Genomic DNA, 25,146 nt, shown 5'->3' with positions numbered 1-25,146 from the left:
ATAAACAATATGAATCAGATTGTCGTTGAGATAGGAGTTCGTTGCAATGTTACACTCGATTATCATTGTGCTGATAGGGACTATGTCCACAGTCTGATCTGACTTGTAAAATTTACTAGAACCCTTTTCAAGACCTGCGCTTTTGTGAAACCAGTGACACCCTATTGAACCTTTCTGGTTAAAGTCAATCGTTGAATTCACAGTCCTTATTTTAGATTAAGCCTATTGATTTTTGCACGTAGCTCAATACCTTTTCCAGGCTGCTTTAAGACTTCTTTTAAATCGTCAATATCGTAGCCACCAGGTTCTATTTCCACATTGTCTTTTTCACAATTAATATCTAGATGCAATTTGTTGTTAGTCTCGGTGATATTTGGAATGCTGTTGTACGTCTCCAGTCCAATCAGTGCAATACTCCAGTCACCAATGCTGAAATCAATTGGCGGGAATTAATGTGCACATAATACAGATGATAGTTCTTTTAAAGTCAAAGTGTACAACATTGCATCTGAACTTCAACTGATGAAGGAATGTTTAAAGCTCCTCCTTATATATTCTTCTTCTCCTTCTTTGTAAACGTCAAGACAAACATGACGTGCAGATGTCCACAGAGGTATGTTTTAAAGTCCTGATAGTGGCGAAAATTGTAGATGCCACATCTTCTGCGAGTGAAGTAACTGTGTAATTCCTCTGGCGGTTGCAGGTTACCAAATGAGTCGAAATAGTAGACGGCATCTGCATTTTTCATAACAACTGACACCAAGTGGGTGCCGGGACCTCCAGCAACATCTAAATTCACAATACCACGTTCAGCAGTTTTCCACATATTCTTCGGTAATGTATCCCGCATAAACGCATCACGGAATCTGGGAATGTTGAATTTTTGCTAACATACTTAAGATCAGTGTCTGTGAGTGTCCGGTCTGGAAGGACTGTAATGGGCTTTTTTTTATTTATGAATAGACCAAGCCCTTTCCTGCATGGTTTCAAGTATAGTCCTTTTCCGATGTCTGCGGCTTCCATCATGAGGTTATGTCTTCTTGCTTCCTCTAACTGCGCTTGTGCGTTTTGCGTGTTCTTCACTGTTTGAGCAATAGATGCAGCAGTGAGGGACCCTATCGCCAAGAGAGTGGAGAGGGCTGAGATGAGAAATGGAAGAAAAGCACCAGATGTCTTGGGTACTTGTAGAACTTGGAGTACTTTAACTAATCTTCTTCTTCTTTTTCTTTCTGCACCTTTCTGCTTCTGAGTGTTGTTAGCTGCATACATCGCTGTCAGGATACAGTTCTTCAAACAGATCTGCTTCCCATCCTTCTTTTTCTTGTTTAGTGCGCAATGTGGAGCATTCATAACTCGCTTGAAATTCATCAGTCCTAAACCCAACTGAATTTTTTAACGTGTGGTTTTTATCAACTGCAAATGCCGCAATGTGTTGACCTACAACAATAGACTTATCAGCCAAAATTCTATCTCCACTGTGACGACTTGAGAGATCTTTATTTGCACTATATGCATTGTCGTGTTCCATGCACGCTTCGTTGAGCAAATTAGCCCCCTTATCACCTCGTGCCAAGCGTTTCTGAAGCTTTGTTCGAGTTCCACAGTGGTTATATCTCGGAATGTATAATTTCATTGCCAGTTTGTCTAGAATACCACCACCTCCTATAAGCGTCTCCTAGCACACATGTTATGCTATTGCGGTGGTTGTGGACAGTGCACCCCAATATTTAACAAATAGAATCAGTCCAACTGTTTTGTTCTGCAGGAAAACCAAACCATTTGACTAGCACTCTATTTCCCCGACGTCTTATAACTCTCTCCACGAGAAACACATCCAGTTCTGAGCTTTTTTGCAACTGTTCGGTGTAGTAGCAACCTGCAATTTCTCCACTTTTACTATCCTTCAAGATATAAGTTCTAGGATTCGTTCTTTGAAATTGTAAATATCTCCGTTGACCAGTTTGGTAGGTACAATTTCTCAAATGCTGTCTTGTGTTTTGAGATTTGTACCAAATCACCTACATTAAATTTCTGTTTCTGTTTATCCAGCATTTTAATGCGATTGTACACCATATCCATGACTCCATTATCACGAAGCGATTTTTATTGTGCTGTGTTTGGTTCGATTATACTGAGCAATAATTTCTGGAAGGATATCTGTCCATTTGCATGAACCACAAAGATTAAAACGCATCCACATTTGACCTTTTATTGTTCTGTTCAGATGCTCCACGGTACTTGTCCTCAGGTGGATGACTGTTGAGTAGTAATGTATTCCGTACCGATGCATCACGCTCTTGAAATATCTATTGTAATACCCTCCCCCGGCATCGATTCGTTCCTGTCTGTAGCAAATGCTCAAACACATCCGCAACATTTCTATCCGTTTTTGTTTTTGAGTATGTATCAATAACCATGAAAATATATTTGAATCCATTATTCTCATGTGAATATTCCCTTGTATCTTCGAGATCAGCCTGTCCCAAGTCATCCAAACCTTTAATCATAACATGCCTATGAGGGTATGTTTTGTGTGCTTGGTTTGTGCAGTTCTCGAACTACTGTCTCCATACTTATTCGGTGATACCTCTGTCCCTCAGAGATTATTGAAACAGCCTCATTCGAATGAGCTGTATTATCTACAGCAGCTGATGCCATGAGCTGCTGTAGTCGATCTATTAGCTCTTTGGGGTCGTCATAATATATGTAATGTGGCATTCGATTCTTCACTGTTTATTGCTCGATGTCAACACCATTGCCGCTGCTGCTGTTGCTATTTTCACCATGAAGTATTGGTTTTATAATGGTTTTATATTTCTTGTGGCTCAGGCTTTTGCGATCTTATGTACGTCAGTCAAATGCAGTAATTCGCGGTACATTTCCCTATCATTAACTGAATAATTTATGCGTTTTTTGGTGGGTCTTAGGAAAATAAGATTCAATAAGCCAGGTGTTCTTTCAAACCATCTATCACCAATCTGTATTGTATCATCAGTTATATTTATACGCTGTGTGCCCAACATGTACTGTTTTCCCCTGCTAATTGCTACTATCTGACCAGGGACGTGACAGATAATGAATTCGTCAGTGGCAACACCATCGTTATCGTGTGGTTTTGTTTTTGCTGAGAGCTGAGTAGCTGGCTTAAAGGTCACTCTTATGTTAGTGTTTGCCGTCGATCCTTAGCAATCGTGATTTCTCTCGAATGGCTTTCTGCGATTGAATGACTTCTGCTTCGTTGACATCTCGGTGTACACTAATCAGACGTTTCTGCAGCGTAAGGATTTATCTATCCTTTTGATATGTCTGCAGCTCTTCTCAACAACGAGGGCCTCTAGATCGATTTTCCCCTCAATAGCCTCGACCATTTCAGTTAAGTCGGTTACTTTCTTTTCGATTTCATTAACTAACTCATTTAATGCGTTGATCATTCTCAGAAGAGTCTAGTAATACGTCTATACCTCCCTGCGCATACCTCCAACTTTATGCACAACAGCCCGAATTTTCGCATTCATATATAAGCGAATATTCTGTCTGTGTACACCCATTCTCCAGAGTTGAGAGCTAAACATGCGCACGAATTTGTCCATAGTATCGCGTATACTGATGTTCTCACCTCTATTGCCAGGGTTACACATACAGAAACTCTTGGAAGTTTCACCTGTACCTACCATCATTCAGTTTTCTTGTTTTATCATAACGAGAAACCCATACTGTGAATGATTCGGGCAATCAGCACATATCTTTACAGAATCATTGAACAACATGTCAGTTCCTACATGTGCATGGTAAATGTGTTTTAAGGGGCTCTGGAAAGGCTCAAAATCATGAAAAGTTCAATTTTTACTTTTTAGCGTTTTCTGAATCTGCAGACTATTACCTTTTAATAGATATATAATTTATTCAATTCCGAAGACTACAACTATTTTTAAATTTTTTTTTGAAATGTGTTCTACATGGGCGTGACCCACGGTGGCGCTGTTAAACTGCTGTCAAATGGTGTTATTATTAACGTCCGTGTTCATCAGGTACATTTTAGTGATGTGAGATAAAGTGTGTGTTGTGGCTAACCTGTGATGGTTCAATATATATCGCTGGTGTGATTGTCGATTGTTTCATGTTTATTTACTCTGTCGTTATCTCGAAAATATTCGTAATTAATTCTGTTTCTTGAGTCTCTGTTTTGTTGAAGTATAATAATGAGTAAAAGTAAAGTTATTAGAAATCCTCTGAAGGCTTTTAAGAAAAGGAGAAATGTTGGAAAGCCAAAGGTATGTGTTATTACTGTAAACAATAAAGACGATAACCAAGTGAATGAACCTAACCTCTCAAGTACACCTGCCCATAGCAGTCAAAGTGGGAAAGAAAATACTTCACAGAAGAAGCTTGGTTCAATGAGTGAAAACTATGAATGTTTTATGGGCGAATCGGATGTGAATGAAATATTTGATATGTCGGTTCTCAAAGGAATTTTTTCAAACTGTGTAAGATGTATTCATTGTAGTGAAGTTGGTCTGGAACTCTCCATAATAAAGCACGTAGGACTTGCTAGTGAAATACAACTGAAATGTGATAAGTGTTCATACATGACCACCTTTTGGAACAGTGTTGCAGTAACTGCAACTGAAGAAAATGGTAGCAAAATCTACGAACACAACATTAGATTTGTTTATTCCTTGCGTACAGTTGGTAAGGGTGCTACTGCAGGTGCAATTTTCTGTGGCATCATGAATCTTCCAAATCCCCCAACCAAGTTTACGACCTATAATAAATTAATAGGGTCTAAAGTAGAAGATGTCTGTATAGAATCTATGAAGAACGCTGTGGAAGAGGCAGTAATGGAAAATAATGGTAACATCTCTTCATGGTGTAGTATCTGCCACCAGTATGTATACAGGGAAAGTTTTAGATGTAGCAGTAATATCAAAGTATTGTAGATGTCCACAAAAATATAAAGGTACACATGAAAATAATTGCAAAGCTAACTATAGTGGCAGTAGTTGAGGAATGGAAGTGGCTGGTGTTGCCAGTATATTCCAGCGTTCTGAGGCGTGTAATAAAGTGCGATATGTTAATTACCTTGGTGACGGTGATTCTAAAAGTTTCAAACATGTTCAAGGACTGAAGCCCTATGGTGATGATGTAGTGCAGAAATTTGAGTGTATTGGACACGTACAGAAGCGAATGGGAACAAGACTTCGGCGACTGAAAGCTTCGTACAAAAAACAAAAACTCAGTGATGGTAAAGGGTTGGATGGGAAGGGAAGGTTAACTGACAGTGTAATTGACAAAATACAGAACTATTATGAAATGGCTATTAGGCAAAATACACAAAGTGTCGACGAAATGAAGAAGGCTGTTTGGGCTCTTTTTTTTCATACTTCTTCAACCGATGAAAATCCCCAACATAGCTTGTGTCCCAAAGAAGAAGACAGTTGGTGTAAATATAACAAAGGATTGCTAACTGGTGAAGTGTACACTCATAAGCATAGTCTGCCTCATGCAATAATGGGGGTGATAAAACCTATTTTCAGAGACTTAGCAGCACCCGAACTGTTGAAAAAGTGTATTCACGGAAAAACTCAAAACCCCAATGAAAGTGTAAATAGTGTTATATGGTCGAGAATCCCCAAGACTATATTTGTTGGAATAGAAACACTTCACTTTGGTGTGTATGATGCTGTTGCGACTTTCAATGATGGCAACATTGTAAGGTGCAAGGTATTTAGAAATATGGGAATGAAGATAGGTTCTAACATGGTACAAGCGATGCTTGCTTTAGACAAGGAACGCCTTCGGGCTGCAGACAGGGCTGTAAAGAGTCTAGAAATACAAGCAAGAGTAAACAGGAGGAGGAACAAGAGGAAGCTGGAGGAGGAGTTTGCAGAGGATGAAGATAATCCATCCTATGGACCTGGAATGCACTAAAAAGTTAATCCAATCTTTGTCGCTCGATTCCCAAAACTTTTATTTTCTCATACTAATTACATGTTTTCTAAGGATCTTCCAAACATATTTGTTTCAAACTTTCAGTAAATGTTACACAGTACCTTCTGCATAATTTAACACAGCCTTTTTCCAAAAAACTGTATATTTTTGAATATATAAATAAAAAATTGCAAAAAATGTTGTGAATTTCCATTACAATTGAAAAAAATCATCTTTAATAACTGAACTAACATTTTGTAAAATCCCTGTGTTAAGTTGTAGCCCATATTCCAATAAATAATCTGTAAAAAGTTCAACTTCCTACCTCAAATACTTTGTGAGGAAAGATGTAATTTATAAGCATTATTTTAACATTGCAAGTATAGGGCGTTCCGGAGCCCCTTAAATTCAGATTGTCTTGTTTGAAGGCTTGCATTATCCCTAACCAACTGCTTCGGGATTCTGGAATATGTTTAGCTTAGATAAAATACATAAGCACCCATATGGCGACCGAAACAGAAGTATTTTCGAATTTGCTCTATGTTCTCCACAGCAACTTAGTCAAATGTGAAGACAGTGTTCGGCGTTGCTTTCCCAGGTGGGAGGATATCACAGCTTTCACTGAATGTCATATAGGTCACACCTTGTACATCGCGCAGTATCTCCTGTAATAGCTGATACTTGGGCTAAAACAGTGTTTTTGAGAATACACAAACATGTTCGAATCGGATTCCATCTACATTTGTCAGTAGCGTCTTGAAGATAATAGTCTTGCCACAATTGGATTGACCTAAGACAATTGCTCGTATATTATCAGGAAGGAGTATTCCATTCTTCTTTTTCTTCAGGTCTTTTTTTACGTCATCACAGCACCAGTCACTGACAACAAAGTCCTTCGGATGAGGATGTTTTACCCAACCTTGCATGATACTGACTACATCAGGTACTGCCAAATAGTTGGCGTATATGGAAAGATGCACTTAAAGGATGGTAATAGTGTCTGTAGCCACCATAGCTCCACCACTTAACCAACTGAGCTATATTGGCTTCACAGAGGATACAGCTATATATTTTACCTGTGAAGAGTAACTTCAACACTCATTTTGTCAGTGACTGGTGAGGAGATGTTTGACGCAATTGTCTGCTGCTGCATGATTACAGGTGCAGCATCAAAAATAGTAACATTAATAAGTATAATACTAGAGCTATAATGAAAGAGGTATGAAATAAAACACAAAAACAGCTTGAGATTATAAATACATTATTTATTTAATTATCATACATTGGATGCAGTACTTCCAAAAAAAATCATTGACTCTTTCTTTATCTTCTTTGCACACGTACAGTATTTCCCAAACAAAGCTTTTTGATATGCAATAAATTCCGCGCACATCTCCTTCAAACCGATGGGTGCATCACAACCTGTGCATCTAACCTGTTTATCTTTTGGTTCTGCATTCATATGCAAACAAAGGTACTGCTCCAAATCATCGACATGTATACTACCCACATGTAGGAAGTTTACAACACCACTGTATGTGGGGTCTATGCTCGGCACCAACGACTCAGTCTTTCCAATGCAAGGTGTGGTTCAATATACACATCTTATACACTGAAGAGCCAAAGAAAATGGTACATCTGCCTAATGTCATGTAGGACCCCATGAGCACACAGAAGCGCCAGACTCAACTAATGTCTGAAGTAGTGCTGAAGGGAACTGATAACATGAATCCTGCAGGGGGTGGAGATCTCTTCTATTCAGCACATTGCAAGGCATCCCAGATATACTCAATAACGTTCATGTCTGGGGAGTTCGGTGGCCATTGGAAGTATTTAAACTCATAATAGTGTTCCTAGAGCCATTCTTTAGCAATTCTGGACGTATGGGGTGTCGCATTGTCCTGCTGGAATTGCCCAAGTCCGTCGGAATGCACAATGTGCATGAATGGATCAAGTGATCAGACAGGATGCCTATGTACATATCACCTGTCAGAGTCGTATCCAGATGTATCAGGGATCCCATATCACTCCAACTGCACATGATGCCCCACACCATTGCAGAGCCTCTACCAGCTTGAACAGTCCCCTGCTGACATGCAGGGACCATGGATTCATGAGGTTGTCTCCATACCCGTACACATCCATCTGCTCAATACAATTTGAAACGAGATTCGTCCGACCAGGCAACATGTTTCCAGTCATCACCAGTTCAATGTCGGTGTTGATGGGCCCAGGAGAGGTGCAAAGCTTTGTGTCGTACAGAGTACAGTAATGGGCCTTTGGCTCTGAAAGCCCATGTCGATGATATTCCTTTGAATGGTTCATGTGCTGACAGTTGTTGATGGCCCAACATTGAAATCTGCAATTTGTGGAAGGGTAGCACTTTTGTCACGTTGAACGATTCTCTTCTGTCGTCATTGGTTCCGTTCTTGCAGGATCTTTTTCTGGCTGCAGAAATGTCAGGGATTTGATGTTTTACTGGATTCCTTATAGTCACGGTACACTCGTGAAATAATTGTATGGAAAAATCCCCACTTCATCACTGCCTCGGTAATGCTGTGTCCCATTGCTTGGGCTCCGACTATAACACCACAGTCATACTCACTTAAATCTTCCTAACCTTTCACTGCAGCAGCAGTAACTGATATAACAAGTGCGCCGTATTCTGACTGTTTACATCTCTGTACATGAATACACATGTCGATACCAGTTTTTTTGGAAATCTGTGGTAAGGCCTTATGGGACCAAATTGCTGAGGTCATCGATCCCTAAGCCTACATACTACTTAAAATAACTTACACTATGGATAACACACACACACCCACGCCCGAGGGAGAACTCGAACATTGTGACAAAGCACCTCAGACTGCATGGCTATACCAGTTTCTTTGCCACTTCAGTGTCTGTTCATAACTGAGGTGTGCCGTAGACAAACACTCTTTTCACACGTAGTGCAGAGTCATCATACAGCGTTTTAGTAGTGCCACACCAGCAGGACGAATAGCCAGGGGGTTACGAGTTGGATGGTACTCTTTAGTCATTTGCTGATTGATGTAGATCTATGCACGACGTATTTCATCCCAATCGATCTCAGAAATAGGCACTTTAACATCCCTTGATGCGTTTTCAATTTCTATTCTCACATGCAAGCTCCAATCATGATGTGGTTCTGTACTCACATTTACACATATCGTTCCACTAGGAGTTAAATTGTATGTAGAACTGAAAAGTATGAGTACACTTGACACCTTCTTATCCACAGCATCTGCACTTTATGGCTGCACTAGAGTGGGCGTCATGTAATTTGGTGGGTGAGACTGGATATGCAGTAGCACGGAAGTCACGTGACCTTCCGACCAATGGGAGTCAGTCAGCCGTAGCGAGCGCCCGATTTAATGTTGTTCTATGTGGAGCAAGTTTACTGGTTTTAGCATTGTGTGCGGTGCTTTTACGGAAGTTATTGCAAGGCATTGTGGTAATATGAGTGGCAACAGCAAATCTCACCCTTTATTACACAGGCAGGCGAAGGAAATAACATTTGGCGTGTATCAGTTCTTTAGATGGGAGCTGGAAGTGGCAGCCACAACTGACAAAAAAACGTCACCCAGTGTTGCCAAATGCCAAGAACGAACAGCTGAGGCCTGTGGTATCGGTGTGAGAACTGTACAACGGATCGCCAGTGAAGCCAAAGCATCTACTGAAGAGAACGAATCATCTATTTTTAAGTCACCTGGTAAGTGCCGAAATCGAAAGAAATTCGTAAGTGAGCTCAATGATCTCAACAAGAATGTGTTATGGCGCAAAATATTCGACATGTGTAGCCAAGGTGAATATCCTAAGACAGATAAATTATGTTTCTACATGGAAGAAGCCGAAAGTATCAACGGCAGCAAATCTACCATGCTCAGAAAATTAAGAGAGATGGGATTTAAATGCAGAAAGAGCGATGATGGAAGAAAACTGCTCTTAGAGAGAAGTGACATTGTAGCAGCAAGAACTGTGTTCTTGAGAGAAATGCACCAGATAAAACAAGCCAGAAAATCATGTATTTATTATCTCAATGAAACACATATTCACCAGAATCATTCATGACCAAGGTGCTGGAAGACAAGTGATGATGTCAGTGGCCTGAAGGTTCCTGTGGGAAAAGGAAGACGCCTTATTGTGCTTCACGCTAGTTATGCAGAGACAGGCTTCATACCAGAGAGTAAATTAATATTTAAAGCATCTAAGACGAAGGAATCGGATGACCACCACTCTGAAATGACCTATGCTATCTTCAAGAGGTGGTTTGTGCAACATCTACTTCCGTCCATGGCAGAGAGTTCTGTTTTTGTCATGGACAGCATAAGCGTGCAATCTGTACAAGTGAATAAGGCTCCTGCTTCAAATACCAGGAAGGATGCAATTATTTCACGGTTGTCTAATGGAATTCCTCACACAGCGTTACAGACCAGGGCAGAGTTACTCATGCTCATAAATACATACAATCCTAAATACCACACTTACGAGATAGATGAACTAGCAGGACAGCATGGACAAACTGCATCAGACATTCGGAAACACTTCAGGGAGAAGATTTTAAAAAGGAAATCGACAGAGAGTCGGTGATGGAGCCATTCATAATTAATCTTCACGATTCGGATTCGTCTTTATCAGACACCGAGGATGAAGACGATTGTGATACCTGTGACAGTACTACAATTCTGCGGTAAGCATTTAATCATACATCGTAAATGATAATCCTATATTATGTAACTTTAGTCTAGGGAGAAGAGAAGTTTGTGGCACAACTTGACTAGAAGAAGGTATCGGTTAATAGGACATGTTCTGAGGCATCAAGGGATCAACAATTTAGTATTGGAGGGCAGTGTGGAGGGTAAAAATCGTATAGGGAGACCAAGAGATGGATACACTAAGCAGATTCAGAAGGATGTAGGTTGCGGTAGGTGCTGGGAGATGGAGAGGCTTGCACAGGATAGAGTATCATGGAGAGCTGCATCAAACCAGTCTCAGGACTGAAGACCACAACAACAACAGTCTAGGTTTGCCTGGATGGTAAAGTAATTATAAAAAGATTTTAGTTTCTTATGCAATTTCGTTGTGGACTTTGTTAAAAGCTTGTCTACAGTTATTACACTCATCGATTTTCTTATTGAATTATCCATCAAAATACGTAAAATTTCGTTTGTATTTATGCTAGTCGGACTGCTGTCTTCATTTTTCAAAAAGTAATTGTTCTTGCTTTCCCGAAAATTAGGCCCAACAAACAGCACGTGGAAACTTGTTTTGTATTATGTATGATAATAACTATGTACAATAGACACAATATCAACAACTATAAATTATTTGTTGTAAGTGAGATGTCTAGAAACAGAAAGTGCCTTTGGTTCTTTTATTAACGATTTTTAATGTATGACAGGCTGTTTTTATATTTTCTGAAATATGATTCTTTCAGATATGTGCTGAAAAGATGCTCTATATGTAGACTGCTCAGACGTTAACATATTTTTTTGAGTGGGGTCCACCTTTAGCAAAACATTATTTTGATTTTTCTTAGACATGTTTCAGTAGAGTTACAGCATCATCAGTGGTTTTTTTTTCTTATGGCTGCTAAAAATAAGCAATGTTCTTTACTGTTTAAATACATACAAATATTAGTTTCTAAATCGTAATTACAAGTTTTTGAGGAGCAAAACTGTTTACGATTGCTTCTTGTTCATTATTTCTGTTGTGTGCATGTGATAGCTGTTTTAAATACTAAAAATTACAATGCTTACATGAATAACGTAGTGTCAGAAGGGAAATTTCGGACGTCGTTCTTGAATGGGTATTTGCTTTAGTAATACAACACATTTGACCTAGTTAATGTAACTTGTTTTTTGTTGATATATATCGACTAAGTGAGAAGAGAAGGAAGTGATGGAAAAAGCATGCTTTTGTAATGCATTTAATTCCGTTTTTAATATATTTGGGGATTACCGAAGAATGGAATACAACCTGTTGGCCTTAACCAATGACGTCAGAAGTTACAAGAGATGATGTATTGCACAGAGTTAACCATAGACCATATATAACATAGACCACACATCTTCCTATCTCTACCATGTTAATGCTTCAAACCAACATCTAAGTCATGTGACTTGGGACAGAAAGCTGAGTTTCTGTCATTACGCACTTTATGAAGTGGAACTGTCAGTTACAGTTTCTCTCATTTATAGCTGAAATCAAGCATTAATTTTGACAATTCAACGAAATGTAGTACTACTCTTACACATGTAATAGTGCAGTTAACCTATTTCTCCGAAATTACTGATAATAAAGCGGTGGTTATCGTTTTTACATGTGGTCAAGTTGAAACGTATTGACAATTACTTTAACAAGCATGGAAGAGAGGAGTGGAAGACAAAATAACAATTTCGAATGCAGCATTGATTTTCTAACTATTCCACAAGAATATGTGTGAAATGTTTTAGTAAACTTTTGTAAGATAGTAAATTCGTTTATGTGCGTAATCTCAGGTATTTACACAAAATAAGCGCATATGTTTTTTGACTTTTATTTGATCCATTACAGACACCGAAACGATATCAAGATAGGAACTGTAATATATTCCAAAATGTTGATTATACTGATGTAGTGAGCTAGATATTAACGATATATCGTCTCAAAATCTTAGTCATTCAGCAAGTTTTACTTCCAAGGGCCAACATCCATCCTAACTTTCAGCTTATGGAAATACCTCTGCAAGTATGTTAAAGTAATTCACTTACACAACTGAGATTTGCGTCACTTTACCTACTCTGTAGAACACTAAACAAGACTAATCTGGGCATATGTGAAAGTCTTTACTTTTGCATCTAGTAAAAAGCACATTTGATCTGTTGCAAAAATGTCATAAATTGTGCGCTATAATTGCGTAATGACATGCACGGCTTCATGCCCTGAGTTACGTGACGTAGATGCTGGTTAAAGTAAAATAACATCATGCACAGTTTATGTTACCTATGGTCTATGGATTTAACAGCAAAGACGAATGTTGAGAATAAAAGGAATACAGGATAGAGAAAACAGATGGTAGACGTATATGGTGTACTTCCATATTTCGAACAAAATGTTAGATAGATCGCTTCTTTGAGTCCTGGTATCCTATTCTTCAGTTGACCTATGTAGCTCAGCTGACAAAACCGATATTAGAGCAAAAAAGGAATAGAAGTAACGTTAGCATGGACTACCTCAGTTGATATATGAGTTGTACCCAGAAGATGAGTTGATATGTGTAGGTTAACTGCAGTAGGGGATACAAATTTTACAGTTGTTGCTATTTTCGTCTCCACTGCTACTAACATCCTATTTTCAGCTGAAACCAGTACTAGCGAAGACGAAGAGACTGATATGCGTAAAATTTGTATCCCATATATCAGTTGACCTATATAGGTCGATTTTTCCGCCGTCGCTCCTACTACTATGATACTTTTCAATCGATACTATTACTACCATAGGAGAAAAAAATATTGTATCCCATACTCCAGTTGATCTATATAGGTAGTCTGAAGTATGGGATACAAATTTTTTCGCCTTAGATAGTAATAGTATCAACTGAAAAGAATCGTAGTAGTACTAGCGAAGGCAAAAAAACAACAGTAAAATTTGTTTCCTGTACCTCAGTTGACCTATGTAGGTCAAATGAGGAATAGGATACCAGTGCTAGCGAAGACGAAAAACTCGATATATGTAAAATTTGTACCCCATACTTTAGTTAACCTATGTAGGCAAATTGAAAAATATGATACTGCCGCTAGTGAAGACGAAAAAATCTTATGTAAAATTTGCATATTGTAGATCAGCTGAACTACAAAGGTAGTATCTTATTCTTTGGTTGGCCTATATTGGTCAACTGAAGAATAGGATACTAGAGCTAGCGAAGACGGAAAATAGCGCTATACATACCATTTGCATCATATACTTCAGCTGACCTATATAAATCAACTGAGGAACAGGATACTACTACCTTCATAGTTCAATGGAGGCAGACGATGTCAGTGTTACGTATGTCGCTTTTTTCGTGTTTGCTAGCACTAGTATCCTATTCTTCACTTGACCTATAAAGGTCAACGGAAGTACAGTATACAAGTTTTTCGTATGTCGGTCTTTTCGCCTTCGATAGTTCTAGTATCAACTGTAAAATATAGCAGTAAGTCTAGTACTAGTGAAGACGAAAAAAAGCGACAACTGTACAATTTGTACCCTGCACTGCAGTTAAGATAGATGAATCCATACCCATAAACGAACATCAAAGAGTGAAAATTATCCAGAATGAAAAATGATTCTTCCAAAATATCTTAAACCAAGAATGAAAATAAGAACTGAATGCATTGGAGTGAACAAACAAATGAAATTAATACAGGCGACAAAAATCCTACATGATGTCTAGCTCTGTCTTTTAAAAACACATTCATTTATTTCAATTTACGATGATGAGGCCTCGCCACAGTTTTTTTTTTTTTTTTGTCATCAGTCTACTGACTGGGTTGATGCGGTCCACCACGAATTCCTTTCCTGTGCTAACCTCTTCATCTCAGAGTAGCACTTGCAACCTATGTCCTCAATTATTTGCTTGACGTATTCCAATCTCTGTCTTCCTCTACAGTTTTTGCCCTCTACAGCTCCCTCTAGTACCATGGAAGTCATTCCCTCATGTCTTACCAGATGTCCTATCATCCTGTCCCTTCTCCTTATCAGTGTTTTCCACATATTCCTTTCCTCTCCGATTCTGCGTAGAACCTCCTCATTCCTTACCTTATCAGTCCACCTAATTTTCAACATTCGTCTATAGCACCACATCTCAAATGCTTCGATTCTCTTCTGTTCCGGTTTTCCCACAGTCCACGCTTCACTACCATACAATGCTGTACTCCAGACGTACATCCTCAGAAATTTCTACCTCAAATTAAGGCCGGTATTTGATATTAGTAGACTTCTCTTGGCCAGAAATGCCTTTTTTGCCATAGCGAGTCTGCTTTTGATGTCCTCCTTGCTCCGTCCGTCATTGGTTATTTTACAGCCTAGGTAGCAGAATTCCTTAACTTCATTGACTTCGTGACCATCAGTCCTGATGTTAAGTTTCTCGTTGTTCTCATTTCTACTACTTCTCATTACCTTCGTCTTTCTACGATTTACTCTCAAACCATACTGTGTACTCATTAGACTGTTCATTCCGTTCAGCAGGTCATTTAATTCTTCTTCACTTTCACTCAGGATAGCAATGTCATCAGTGAATCGTATCATTGATATCCTTTCACCTTGTATTTTAATTCCACTCCTGAACCTTTCTTTTATTTCCATAATTGCTTCCTCGATGTACAGATTGAAGAGTAGGGACGAAAGGCTACAGTCTTGTCTTACACCCTTCTATATACAAGCACTTCGTTCTTGATCGTCCACTCTTATTATTCCCTCTTGGTTGTTGTACATATTGTATATGACCCGTCTCTCCCTATAGCTTACCCCTATTTTTTTCAGAATCTCGAACAGCTTGCACCATTTTATATTGTCGAACGCTTTTTCCAGGTCGACAAATCCTATGCAAGTGTCCTGATTTTTCTTTAGCCTTGCTTCCATTATTAGCCGTAACGTCAGAATTGCCTCTCTCGTCCCTTTACTTTTCCTAAAGCCAAACTGATCGTCACCTAGCGCATTCTCAATTTTCTTTTCCATTCTTCTGTATATTATTCTTGTAAGCAGCTTCGATGCATGAGCTGTTAAGCTGATTGTGCGATAATTCTCGCACTTGTCAGCTCTTGCCATCTTCGGAATTGTGTGGATGATGCTTCTCCGAAAGTCAGATGGTATGTCACCAGACTCATATATTCTACACCCCAACGTGAATAGTCGTTTTGTTGCCACTTCCCCCAATGATTTTAGAAATTCTGATGGAATGTTATCTATCCATTCTGCCTTATTTGACCGTAAGTCCTCCAAAGCTCTCTTAAATTCCGATTCTAATACTGGATCCCCTATCTCTTCTAAATCGACTCCTGTTTCTTCTTCTATCACATCAGACAAATCTTCACCCTCATAGAGGCTTTCAATGTATCCTTTCCACCTATCTGCTCTCTCTTCTGCATTTAACAGTGGAATTCCCGTTGCACTCATAATGTTACCTCCGTTGCTTTTAATGTCATCAAAGGTTGTTTTGACTTTCCTGTATGCTGAGTCTGTCCTTCCGACAATCATATCTTTTTCGATGTCTTCACATTTTTCCCGCAGCCATTTCGTCTTAGCTTCCCCGCACTTCTTATTTATTTCATTCCTCAGCGACTTGTATTTCTGTATTCCAGATTTTCCCGGAACATGTTTGTACTTCCTCCTTTCATCAATCAAATGAAGTATTTCTTCTGTTACCCATGGTTTCTTCGCAGCTACCTTCTTTGTACCTATGTTTTCCTTCCCAACTTCTGTGATGGCGCTTTTTAGAGATGTCCATTCCTCTTCAACTGTACTGCCTACTGCGCTATTCCTTATTGTTGTATCTATAGCGTTAGAGAACTTCAAACGTACCTCGTCATTCCTTAGTACTTCCGTATCCCACTACTTTGCGTATTGAATCTTCCTGACTAATGTCTTGAACTTCAGCCTACTCTTCATCACTACTATATTGTGATCTGAGTCTATATCTGCTTCTGGGTACGCCTTACAATCCAGTATCTGATTTCGGAATCTCTGTCTGACCATGATGTAATCTAATTGAAATCTTCCCGTATCTCCCGGCCTTTTCCAAGTATACCTCCTCCTCTTGTGATTCTTGAACAGGGTATTCGCTATTACTAGCTGAAACTTGTTACAGAACTCAATTAGTCTTTCTCCTCTTTCATTCCTTGTCCCAAGCCTATATTCTCCTGTAACCTTTTCTTCTACTCCTTCCCCTACAACTGCATTCCAGTCGCCCATGACTATTAGATTTTCGTCCCCCTTTATATACTGCATTACCCTTTCAATATCCTCATACACTTTTTCTATCTGTTCATCTTCAGCTTGCGACGTCGGCATGTATACCTGAACTATCGTTGTCGGTGTTGGTCTGCTGTCGATTCTGATTAGACCAACCCTGTCACTGAACTGTTCGCAGTAACACACCCTCTGCCCTACCTTCCTATTCATAACGAATCCTACACCTGTTATACCATTTTCAGCTGCTGTTGATATTACCCGATACTCATCTGACCAGAAATCCTTGTCTTCCTTCCACTTCACTTCACTGACCCCTACTATATCTAGATTGAGCCTTTGCATTTCCCTTTTCAGATTTTCTAGTTTCCCTACCACGTTCAAGCTTCTGACATTCCACGCCCCGACTCGTAGAACGTTATCCTTTCGTAGATTATTCAATCTTTTTCTCATGGTAACCTCCCCCTTGGCAGTCCCCTCCTGGAGATCCGAATGGGGGACTATTCCGGAATCTTTTGCCAATGGAGAGATCATCATGACACAGTAGATAACCGATTTATTATCTATGACTCGAAAATAAAAGCATTAATACCTATGAGTAAACTACGACACATTGAACAATGCCGACTGTTGTATCCCATTCTTCATTTGACATTGTATTTGTAGTGATAGCAAATGAAATTGGAACTCCGAAACCAATGCTTGTTTGCTAACTGGTACTGCTTACTGTTCGTTACATTTTCAGCTTTCAACACACATCTCAACATTTTTAATATTCACATTTGAAAAACATTTTTACATTTTCTTTGCTAGCCCATAAACGTGTGACAATGGGGGAAGACGCAAGGCATGCTATCGTATCTTATGCATATCAACAAACTGAACGATTACTGAAATGTCAGAGATAGATACCTCCACATAGAATAGAGTTCTTGTTTTATTACATGGTCAGTACGTTAGTTTCACTGTAGTTTAATCATCTTCTAATTTTGAAGTCTTACTTATGATGCATCATTCAGTTCAGTGTATGACCAACAATAGCAACTTACAGGGTAAAAAAACTACATAATTTTTTAAACATGTTCCACCGTTGTGCAATACTATACACGTGATTAAGGGAACGATCTCAAACGCTTAGGCCCCATAAAATGGATACATGTATGTAACATGGATACATGCACTTGTAACATTTAGGCCTACCTTTCCAACAGTAGCATGTTTACTTTTTTCTGGAATATTTTTCGTCATTAATTCTGTCAGTTTTTCAGGGATAACCAAACATATCACAACTGGAATGTGTGAATACTTTGATCATCTGCTTCGTTTTACCTCTGAATTTCATTATGAGGTTTTCAAAGTATAGAAGTCTGTACCATGATTTGCGATATACAAATAGTTTCTTAGTTTCATGTTCCAAGTATCATTTTGACTATAAATTTTAATGATGTGGAGTGAGTAATTTTACATTATCATAAATTTTTTGTGAATATGCCTCCATGCTGATCATTTTTTAGGTTTTTTGCTTTGTTTTTTAATTAAAGCCAGACATATTTAAGTCACTAATTCATAGTCTTCACCATTTACACATTAAGATAATACATAGTCTTTTCGCCAAATTTCACGAGAGAATAACTGTATTGTGAAGTGGTTAGATTGCTACCACCCGCCGAGCAGCAGGCACGCATGACGAAAAGAGTGTTCGGCCAAAGCCATCTTCAGAAAGGAAAATAGGAAACACAGCACACACACACACACACACACACACACACACACAATCATACACACAAAACTCACGAGCACGTCTATCTCTGTTTGTTCTAGCCAGAATATTTTTTAAAGACGAAGGAAATGTGAACAATGAGTAATTATCGGCGGGAGGTATTTAGGACATGAAATGCTGCAACAACAATCTGCGCTGTTACGTAGGTGTATGTTGTGCGGGAACGAGACCGTTGATACAGAGTGGCTCCGATGTCGGAGGAATTGCGGTTTGAAAGGCAATGAAAACCACAAGAAAAAATGAAAGTAAACAGCGCAATCAAAATTCATGTGTACCAAAAACGATTGCTTGAACGGCTCCACTTACGAATGAAATGTGATTCCCTTAAACTTGACATTAAGATCGGATAGACTGGCAAATCCGCAAACGACGCAAGCTGACATTTTTGATAAAACAACTACGTCTCCACGCAATTAAAGCACGAAATGGTATTTGGGCTACGAAAATCGATAGTTATTCCCAACTGTCGAACCTGGACATGGACATATCAGAGAGTGACGTCACGGGGATATGCAGTGCAGTCAAACATAGTGCTATAAAAGCGGCGAACCTAACGTTTTGGGCTTCGGCGGTACACCGCAAGGTTGCCGCCCTTCGATAGTGCGATTTCAGCGCTCATCGAAGTGCTAGGTGTTACAGGTGCCAGCCAGCCAGCCAGCCAGCCCAGCCGCGGTCCAGCAGCAGCAGCAGCAGCAGCAGCAGTTCTCGGTCCCAGCCAGCCAGCCAGCCAGCCAGCCAGCCCGCCAGCCCGCCAGCCCGCCAGCCCTTCAGCCCTCCTGTGGCAGCAGCAGCAGCAGCAGCAGCAGCAGCAGTAGCGGTCCAGCCAGCAGCAGCAGCAGCAGCAGCAGCAGCCGCCGCCGCCGCCGCCGCCCCGGGCCCCGTCCGTGGCAGCAGCGTTCCTGCCGTCGCCGTCCCCGTCGCCGTCGCCGTCGCCGTCGCCGTCCGTCTTCGCCGTTTCCCAGTTTGTTTCCCGTCCTTTTTCGTGCTGTACATTTTCTTCCTGTCGTCATGTCCGCCCCCACCACCACCGTCACTACTACCACCACCGTCATTGTCTATACATCCCCCTCCGCCGCCTCCACCACTATAACTTGGTGTGCCCAGTCACACCCCCCTCCTTCCATCCCACCTCTCCTCACCCTCCCTTCGCCCTCGCTCTTTGTCGCCCCCTCTCCCGCTTCTTCCTCTCGTTCTGATCCTTTCCCCCCACTCCCCCAGCCTGTCACTGCAGCTCCGGCTAGGGTCGTGGCCCGTCGGGCCACTGCCCACGCCCAGCTCTCCCCGTCACCTTCGCCATCAACGCCACCACCGCCATCACCGTCATCATCGTCACCATCACCGTCACCCTCGCCTGCACCGTCACCGTTACCATCTCCGGCGCCGACTTCTGCGTCTACACCGGGACCTGTCCCTTCCCACCACCTCCCCGTCGCTCCCGTCCCTCATGTCACCACCCGCCCTTCTGCCGCCATCAAACGCCCTAGTGGCACCCCCACTTCCTCCGCCCCCAAAAAGGCCCCACCCCGACCTCCATCCCCACCCCAGGGTGCCATGGATGTCTCCCCACCAGACCCCGCTCCCCCCTCCTCCTTCTCCTCCTCCTCCTCCTCCTCCCCACCCGGTTTATACAAATATCTCCTGTCCCGCCCCGATCCTTCCTTTCTCGAGGCCCGGAATCTCTCCCTCCTCCTCCGCCAACATTTCCCTGGTGCCCCCATCTCTCTCCTTACCCCCAGACGGGACTCTGTTCTCATCTCCTCCCCCAGCCCAACCCTCCATTCTGACATCCTCTCCCGCCTCCCCATCACCTGTTTTGGTCCTAACGCCTCCCTTACCCCTGCTCCTTCTCCATCTCCTACCCGCCAACCCCAACCCCCGCGTCGCCCGCCGACCCTCACCGCCGTGATCACTCGGCTCAGCCCGTCGATCACGGAGGAGGAGGTGTTGGCGGAGCTCAAGGCCCATCCCACGCTGGAGGTGCGGGCGGTCCGCCGCATTTTCAACGCGGCCGGCCCCACCCGACTTATGCGGGTTTTCTCTGAGGACGCCCCCTCCATTGACCGACTCCTGAAGGAGGGTGCCCTCCTCTTCAATCAGCGGTACAAGGTCGACCCCTCCCGTTCCCCTCCTCAATCCCTGCGCTGCCAGAGATGTCTGCGCTATAATGCGCATCCAACAGCTGAATGCCGCGAGGCCCCCACCTGCCCGCATTGTCGGCAAGCGCACTTCCTCCGGCAGTGCCCTAACCTCCAATCCCCTCCCTCCTGCAATACCTGCAACCTCCCCCATCCCACGTACTCCCAAAAATGTAAAGCCCGACCCCCTCCCACCACTCCTGAACTCACCGTCCCTGTCCGTCCCCTGGACGCCCCCACCCCTCCTGGCAATTCCCTTCGTCCCCCCCCCCCCACTGCTGAGGACATCATCAGGTTCCTCACCATGGTCCTCCAGAATGTCCATCCCTTTCAGCGCCCCCACACCCTACAACAGATCTCCCTCGCCGCCCGTTCCATATTCCACCTTAAAATGTTCGCCACCTATTCCAATAACCAGGCCCATTTCACCTTCTCCCGCCTTGACACCCTCGTCTAAATCCTTGTCATGGCGCGACAGCATCGTATCCTTTTCAACAACATCCGCTCCCTCCCCGCCAACAAGAACCTCTTTCTCCATACCCTTGCCTCCCACCGCGTGGACGCCTTCATCCTTAATGAAACCTTCCTCCAACCCCACCACACCGTCCACACTTCGCCCTACCTCCTCCACCGCTCCGACAATCCCCTCCCAATTGCACGTGGCGGAGTTGCCATTGGGCACCATCGCCAGATCCCCGTTCGGCTCCAACCTCTCCTTCCCGACCCCACCGAACACCTGATCCTTAGTCTCTTCTTCCCTGGCCTTACCGTTACCTGCGCCACCATCTATGTCCTCCCTAACGCCCCTATTCCCTTCGACTTCCTCTCCCACATTGACCGTACCTTCTCCTCCTACGTGATCGCCGCCGACCTCAACATCCATAGTCGTTCCGCCGCCCAGTTACGGCGGTGGCATCGGTTCCTCTCCTCCCTTCAAGGCGACCTCATTCCCATCCCCCAGCACACCCGTCCCGAATCCAACTCCACTCCTGATGTTATCCTCTCCTCCCCCAACCTCCTTGGCCGCATAACGGTGGATGTCCTGGAGCCTATTGGTAGCGACCATCTCCCTGTCCTCCTCACCGTTTCAGACGGTCGTCGCCCTCGCCCCGACCCTCGTACTGACCCTCCCCCTAAGTATGTCCACGACTATTCCCGCGCCGACTGGAATGCCTACCGGGATACCCTTTCCACCCAGGTCGATAGCCACCCTCTCACCTACCACCACCCGGACGATGTCACCCGAGCCGCCTCCTTTCTCCAGCAGACCTTGTCTGAGGCCGTGGAGGCCCACGTCCCTACTGTCGCCATCCACCCCCACCGTCCTACCTTGCCCCCGCAGGCCGTTCTCCTCCTCCGTGAATCCCGTCGTCTCTACCGTGCCTTCCTCCGCACGCGTGACCCGGACACACTACGACGCCACCGGCAACTCCAGCGACACATTCGTAATTTGCTCGCGGCTAAGAAACGCCAGGACTGGCGGCAGACATGCACCCGTTTAAATGCTACCCTACCAATCAACTCGTCCAAGTTCTGGTCGGCCTTCCGTCGCCTTACCGGAACTAAACCCTCCCCCTATTATCCTCTTCTCCATGATGATCACCCTTTCCCTGACTCCCTTAGTAAGGCCAATCACTTTGCCTCCTACCTCTCCGATGTATTTTCCATCCCCGATGATCCCCAGTTCGATTACTCCCTCTTCCCGGTTATCCGCGATCGAACTGACACCTCTTCCCCTCCCCTCGCTCCTGGTTTCCAGTACTTGGACAACATTGCACACACGGAACTCAATGCCCCTATCACTACTCAGGATCTCATTGCTACACTCCGCACGAAACGCAACACCGCTCCTGGTCACGATCGTGTCACCTACCGCCACCTTCGTGAAGCTCCTGTCTCTTTCCTCTCCACCCTGGCCAGGCTCTACAATGTAGTCCTGTCCACCGGTTACTACCCCGACCTGTGGAAAACCTCCCGTATCCTCATGTTCCTTAAACCCGGCAAACCACCGTCCGCCGTCTCCTCCTACCGCCCCATCAGCCTTACCTCGGTCTTCAGCAAGGTCCTGGAATCTATCCTCACCCGCCGCATCCACCAGCATCTCCGCCAGCACCGCCTTCTTCCCGTTACCCAGTGTGGCTTTCGGCCGTCCTTCTCTTCCAACGACCTTCTCCTTCACCTCACTCATCTCCTTTCCGAACAGCTTAATTCCCGTCGCTCCGCAATCTTCCTCTCCCTGGACCTCGAACGTGCCTATGACCGCGTCTGGCATTCCGGTCTCCTCTTCAAGCTCCAAACTTTCGCCCTTCCCATTAACTACGTCCGTCTGATCGGCTCCTTTCTCTCCCGCCGTCCTTCCTATGTCACCATCCATAACGCAGATTCCTACACCTTTTTCCCCTCTGCCGGTGTGCCCCAAGGCTCCGTCCTCTCCCCCCTTCTGTACCTTTTGTACACGGCGGACATGCCGCCGCCGCCAGCCCCCGTCCACCTTCTCCAGTTTGCCGATGACACCGCCTTCCTTGCCCTTGCCCCCACCCTGCAGCGCTCCCAACACCTTCTCCAATCCCATCTTGACCGGTTCACCGCTTGGTGCAACCAGTGGTTGCTCAAGGTCAATCCCTCCAAAACCCAGGCGATCATTGTAGGCAACACCACCCCTTCCTTCCGCCTCCTTGATTTCTACATCACCATCTATGGCCGTCCTATCGCCCTCACTCCCACCCTTAAGTACCTTGGCGTCACCCTCGACCGTCGCCTCTCCTGGACTCCCCACCTCCGGACAATCCAAGCCAAGGCACGCTCCCGCCTCAGTCTCCTCAAGCTCCTCTCCGGCCGTACGTGGGGTCTGGACCCCTCCACCATCCTCCACACCTATAAATCCCTCATCCGCCCTATCCTTTGTTATGCCCATCCGGCTTGGATCTCCGCCCCCCCCTCCCTTTTATAAATCCCTCCAAATCCTTGAACGCCATGCTCTCCGCGTCGCCTATCGCATCCGTCTCCCCTCCCCCACGCGGATCCTGTATGATCTCATCCCCTTCCCCCACCTCCTCCTTTTCCTTGAAAGGATACGTATCCTGTACACCTCCCGTAAACTCGACCCTCCTCACCCGCTCGTCTCCCCGCTCCTCTCCCACCCCCGCCCGCTGCCGCGCCTGTATTCCCACGTCCCGCCCGGTCTCCATCTGTCCACCCTCCTTCCCCTCTCCCAAGGTGGCTTCCGCCAGCTCCCCCTCCCTGATGATGCCCTCCTCCCCTCCATCTACCCCTCCTACCAACTTTGATTCTCCCGCCCTCCTCCTGTGCCTGCTCCTCTGGGCACCCTCCCTCCCTTCTCTCCCTTTTTCCCTCCCTCCTCCTTTTCTCTCCCCTCCTCCCCCGGGCCTCCCCTCCCCTGTCCCTCTCCTCCTGCCCCCGTCTCCTCCGCCATTGGCATCCTTTTTCTCCCCTCTCCCCCACCTCACCCCTGTTCCCCTCTTGGCAGGTCCCCGGACTCGCACACGCTAAGTGGACTTTCGCGCGCCGGAGATCACCGCCGTCAGTGTTTCGTGTGTGCCATCATGTTTCGTGTTCCGTGTTCACCGTCGCACTCCCTCGTTCACCAGTGCCATCGTCATCTTCAGTGTTTGTGCGTCGTCTCTTCTGTTAGCAGTGTTGATTCTCGACGAGTGTGAACGGCTCCGTGTGTGTCTCTCTGTGTCTCCTGTTTTATTGCCCACCTTTTGTAACTTTTATGTTTTCTCCTGTTTCTACTGCTTGTATATTCTATGGCTGAAGAGCAGCATAGTGTGCTGCTGACAGCCTGCCTGTTGTACAGGCTTTAAAATAACAATAAAGTAAAAAAAAAAAAAAAACGTTTTGGGCTAAATAAGATGGCGGCCGTCGGCTTCCAGTTTGTGACATAATGACAACTCCCATCTTCCTTGTTACCTCCATGAATCCATGCTGCTTGGCTTGCGGAGTTGCACAGTGACTGAGGCCGTTACAGCATAATGCAGAAAATTGAGAAATTACTTTCATTTAAGACAGACTTGTTTGTTGCTCAATATTAGTTGTGAAAGAAACTGTTTTTGTTGTTCTTCGGATTCCTTTTGTTGTCTCTAATGGCATTCAAATCACTAGGCCAGTTTTCATATTCGTCTCTGCAAATCGGGGAACAGTTGCCTAACTTCTCCACTACTGCGTGGTAGAGACTTGGTTTTTATTAACCAAGGAGGTTATAACTTCTTTCTTCCAGCTAAGTTTGACGTTTCGTATGACTCTTATCTCTGAGTTACAGAGTTTTCGATACAGAAAACAGCTGGAAATGGCAGATCCAAAGTATGCTGACTTGCCCGGCATAGTAAGCTTACC

General features: G+C 43.7%; 1 protein-coding gene across 1 annotated transcript in view; it reads left to right on the top strand.

The window, feature by feature from the left end:
* The first annotated feature begins 24,661 nt into the window (after nt 1-24,661).
* The window catches only part of LOC126251916 (dynactin subunit 2), a 37,650-nt gene continuing 37,165 nt past the window's right edge, over nt 24,662-25,146 (top strand). The window contains exon 1 of the mRNA XM_049952648.1: nt 24,662-25,135. Within this exon, the coding sequence (XP_049808605.1) occupies nt 25,049-25,135 (87 nt within the window). The 5' untranslated portion in view covers nt 24,662-25,048. The remainder of the gene's footprint in view (nt 25,136-25,146) is intronic.

This window comes from Schistocerca nitens, chromosome 4 (genome assembly GCF_023898315.1).
Source record: "Schistocerca nitens isolate TAMUIC-IGC-003100 chromosome 4, iqSchNite1.1, whole genome shotgun sequence".
In the NCBI taxonomy this organism is placed as follows: Eukaryota; Metazoa; Arthropoda; class Insecta; order Orthoptera; family Acrididae; genus Schistocerca; species Schistocerca nitens.
Note: the sequence above shows the minus strand (reverse complement) of the source record. Positions and strands in the feature narration are given on the sequence as shown.